General features: G+C 44.1%; 1 protein-coding gene across 1 annotated transcript in view; it reads left to right on the forward strand.

Moving 5' to 3' along the window:
• The first annotated feature begins 3,471 nt into the window (after positions 1 to 3,471).
• Adipoq (adiponectin, C1Q and collagen domain containing) overlaps positions 3,472 to 4,974 on the forward strand; it is a 2,438-nt gene continuing 935 nt past the window's right edge. Inside the window, exon 1 of the mRNA XM_055625204.1 lies at positions 3,472 to 3,685. Coding sequence (XP_055481179.1) covers positions 3,472 to 3,685 — 214 coding nt within the window. The remainder of the gene's footprint in view (positions 3,686 to 4,974) is intronic.

Below are 4,974 nucleotides of genomic sequence, written 5' to 3' on the forward strand. Positions count from 1 at the left end.
AACCAACCAACCAACCAACCAACCAACCAACCAACCAACCAACCAACTAACTGTAACAAAAAAGTTTCAGGACAACCATTCTTCTAAAATACAAGGATTTGGGGACTTTCCTCTGGTTCTCTCTAACTTGCCTCTTTCTTACTCTGGGTTTTTACCTAATCTCTGCCTCACTTTATTGGAGCAGTAGTTGAGACTCTGCTCCTGAGCACTCCCAATCAGTAGATGGCGACAAAGGCACACAGAGACACTCTAAGCCAGCCCTGGGCAGGCTGCTTTCCAAGAGCAGGCAGTTGTTTCTGGCCCTCTCCTACTCAGTTCATGTACGGTTTCTCTAGAATTGCGTATTTAGAAAATGACGTGTCGGAGCAACAAGGAATGGAAAGATGGATTTAGTTAAAGGTGTTTAAAATGATCTTACATCACAGGTTACAGCAACAGTAAAAAAAAGTAACAGATAAACTAAAGAGCGGTATCTTAAATACATAGAGCAGAAAGAAAAACAGAAAGAATATGGGATATTACCAAATCCTTCCGAATGATAAGAACTGTTTGATGCTTAGATGCAAAGAAAGTGTCAAGAGAGCTGACCACGGAAATGCTAAAATTCCTGTGCACCTAACAATGAGGATTAACAAATGGAAGGATGGTCTGCTCACCAGAGCAGTCTTAACAGCATGATGCCAGAAAACAGACCAGTGACACAGGCTCACATCATTGCTTGAAAAGACGTTAATAAGGGGTGGGATGTGGGTAATGGGTTTGAGTCTCAGCATTGTAGGGGAGTGGGGACAATAGCATCCAGATAAAAATAGCCAGAAGTTACAAAAGCTGGACATGCCGATACACCAAAGCAAGCTCAGATTTGGGGAAGTGGGGGCGGGAGGAGTGCCTTGAGGTTGAGACTAATTTGAGCTACATACTAAGACTCTATCAAAAAAAGATGAGGTGTTTGAGGCCAGGCTGGGTTCCAGGAAACCTATTCTTAAAATATTGCATCTCGGGGCTGGAGAGATGGCTCAGAGGTTAAGAGGATTGACTGCTCTTCCAAAGGTCCCGAGTTCCACTCCCAGCAACCACATGGTGACTCACAACCATCTGTAATGAGATCTGGTGTCCTCTTGTGTCATGCAGGTGTACATGTAAGCAGAACTCTGTATAAATAATAAATAAATAAATTAAAAAAAAATATTGCATCTCTACCCCTCCGGGAAAACAAAAACAAAAACCCAAACCAAAACAGATCAAAGCAACAACAGTGCAGAAGAAACACATTAACCAACAGAGAACACTTTTTCTGAGATAGGGTTTCTTTATGTAGCCTTGGCTGTCCTGGACTCACTTTGTAGACCAGGCTGAACTGGAACTCACAGAGATCCACCTGCCTCTGCCTCTTCAAATCCTAGGATTACAGGTATGCATCACCACGCCCAGCTGACAGAGAATACTTACAGAGATACATAATGAGGAAATTAAGAAACAGCCCTTTCAATCAAATATACAGTTTATTGATGACTAAAGAATGAAAACAATTTGTTTTGCTCACTAAACTTAACAACTTAAAACAACAATATCTTTTTTATTTGTTTTGTTTTTGAGATAGGGTCTCTGTGCAGTTCTTGCTGCCCTGGAACTCACTGAATAGACCTGACTGGTTTCAGACTCAAAGATCTACCTGCCTCTGCCTCCCAGCGCTGGGATTAAAGGTTTGTGCCACTTTCTTGGCTAGACATATACTTCTAAAACTGAGACTACCCAAGTTTGGCAAGGGGAATTCAGCTAAAACTGCTCATTTATTTGGTCTTTGCTGTGTGGAGGATGCAACCCGGGTACTTTCGTGTGCTCTGTGACAGAGCTGCACCCTCAGCCCGAGACAGGTCCTTCTGTGCATGCTATCGCTCCGTTGGGTGGCAGCATGGTATCTTGTAGTACTGGTATGTTTGTTAAAAGATTTAAAGAGGGGCCTGAAGGCAGGGCTCAGTGGTTTAGGGAACACACTGTTCTTCTTGAGGACCCGAGTTCAGTTCCCAGCACTTACAGTAGGCGGCTCACATCAGCCTGTAACCCCAGCTCTATCGGATTTGTTATCCTCCTCCGGCCTCTCCAGGTTCCTGTAAACACATAGCGCGCGCGCACACACACACACACACACACACACACACACACACACACACACACGAGAACGAAGTTGAAAAAATTAAGTTTAGGTGGGCTGGGGAAATGGCTCAGAGGTTAAGATCATGTACTCATTGCTTCCCAGAAGACTCAGGTTTGGTTCCCAGTACCCACATGGTGGCTGACAACCAACCATTGCTCCAGTTCCAGGAGGCTCTCTTCTGGCCTCCTCAGGCACACACACACACACACACACACACACACACTCTCTCACACAGATAAAAATAAAATAAGTCTTTTTAAAAAAAAGATTTAGCTGGGTATAGTGGCACACGCCTTTAATCCCTGCACTTGAGAGACAGAGGCAGGTGGATCTCTGAATTCTAGGACAGCCTGGATTGCAAAGCGAGTTCTAGAACAGCCAGAGCCACCTAGAGCAACTCTGTTTCAAAAAAACCAATCTCAACAAAAAGTTGAGATTGTTGGGCCCCAAAATTTGTATCTGGTAACATGTCGTAATAGATGCTTTTAGAAAGGCTGTCTGCCTAAGGACATTTCAATATTATTTTAAAATCAATATATAAGATACTTTGTTGCTGGATATACAATAATATTTTGAAATGGCAATGAGCTGAAAAAGGAGTCAGCTGAGTTAGAAACAATCACAGATATCTTGGCCGTATCCGCTTGATGGACTGCATTGCATATATTCTAAATGATGATTATAGAAACTAGGAAATGACACAACCGAAACAGAGGAGAAGAGTTTAGGTGAGGAATGATTTCAACCATTTTTAAAGAATAAACAGATTCTTTGGAATTAGAGTTGCTTTTCTCCTGAACTCTCCAAAGATTTTGTGTGTGTGTGTGTGTGTGTGTGTGTGTGTGTTTGTTTGTGTGAATGCTTGCATACACATGCTCACAAGTGTGCGTGTATATATGAAAAAGAGGGAGAAAAGAAGAGCCAGGGAGTGAGAAGCTGTTTAGAGTTGAATGGAAGAACCAGAAAAGCCCAGGACAGGGTCTTAGAATATTCCATGAGTCTGGTCCTGTGCTCAGGACAGATCATCCGTGCCATCTGTGAATTTACAATCCTGAAGATGAAAGGAAATTGTATGGAGGAGATTTTGCTATGCATTACAAATTTCAGAGAAAAAGGATGTCTAAGTAAAGGCTTTCTGGGAGGGATAAGGATTGGGATAGCCACTGAAGGCTTTCTGAGAGAGGTGAAGAATAAGAGTGCAGGCCTTTGGAGTGGACTCTGCTGAGATGGCCAGAATAAGATAAGGGTCCTGACTAGACGTACTGTGTGGATCTGCCCCTCTCACGGCTATACACTTGTCAGTTCCAGGGCTCAGGATGCTACTGCTGCAAGCTGTCCTGCTGCTCTTAACCCTGCCCAGTCATGCTGAGGAAACCATATCCGAAGGACCTGTAGTCCCTGCCCCTCCGCCCAAAGGAACTTGTGCAGGTTGGATGGCTGGCATCCCAGGACACCCTGGCCACAATGGGACACCAGGTCGTGATGGCAGAGATGGCACTCCTGGAGAGAAGGGTGAGAAAGGAGACGCAGGTGAGAAGAGTCCTGGGTAGAGGGGGGCTTTGTGGGGTATGTGATGCCAGTTATTAACGAAGGCCTAGATGTGGGCAAGAAATAAACCCTTTTTAATGTGGTTCATGAGCATTCTGCAGCTTGAGATGTCCTCCTCGAGTGAGATTAGGTGGTAACATACTGAGGTATCCATGACCTCACTCTGTCTGCATCTCCTTCCACGCCTGTCCATATTCCCAATGTATTCATGTTCTTCATTTCCCCCTTAATTCTTGCTCTATCTATTGGTTTATAAAAACACTTTTCATGCATTAATTCTTGCTCTATCCATTAGCATTCATCATCACTTTTCCTGTACTCCTGAAATGCTCACGAGCTTTTAGAGAACGCTTGGTTTAGTCAAGAAGACACATCTAATGTAGCAGCCTCCAGGAAGTGCTTCCTAAGGGAAGGTGCCTTCCAGCATGCAACATGCCGGTCTGAATGTCTGTAAATGCTGAAGGCATGGGACACAGAAAGATTAAGGATGAAGCTGCACTTAGGGGGGCAGGGCTTGAGCCATACCTCAAAGGATGGTTTTGGAAAATAGAAGTGGAAGGACATATAGACAGAGGGAATAGAAGTGGCTGGTTAGCCAGTACACAAAGCATTGGTTGGTAGAGTATCTATGGTGGACACTTACGGGATGTTACTTTCTAGAAACCTGCTGTTCCATATATGGGGCATATGAAAAGGCATGAGATGAAGGGATGAATAGGTGAATGAGTAGATGGATACATCACATTCAGAACATCTTCTGACCCCAACTGACCACTATTAATTATCAGGCCAAATTATTCACATGTTAAGCAGAGAACTATGAACAAAGATGTATTATCTAGCTCAAAAATTCCAAATATTATCATCAATTTGCTCATTCATCTTTTAATTCACTCATAGAGGCTTTTTTTCCCCTGTCCCGTCCCGCGGGACTCAGTTATTCGTGGGGGCGAAGGGGGTCAATCCTGAAAAAGATGGGGGAGAGAGAGAAAGGACATAAGCAGACGGTTGCCGGTCAAGTGTCTCCTTTATTGAACTTTGGTGTTTCTTTTAAAACGTGGTTTTGGCAGGGCGGGGGAGAGGGGCGAGAAAGGGAAGTAATAGTGGAAAAATACCAAGGCCCTTGGTGGGAAGTTCCCAAGGCTAAGAAGGTGGGTTAAAGAGTTACAAGGCCCGAAGATAACATCGGTGGTCACATCGGTGGTCACGGATGTGTCCCAAAGCAAACAGTTTTGGGAACAATGGGTTGTAAGAAGCTATGGCCTGCTGGC

Source organism: Psammomys obesus, unplaced genomic scaffold (assembly GCF_907164565.1).
Source record: "Psammomys obesus unplaced genomic scaffold, mPsaObe1.curated_primary_1811, whole genome shotgun sequence".
Classification (NCBI taxonomy): domain Eukaryota; kingdom Metazoa; phylum Chordata; class Mammalia; order Rodentia; family Muridae; genus Psammomys; species Psammomys obesus.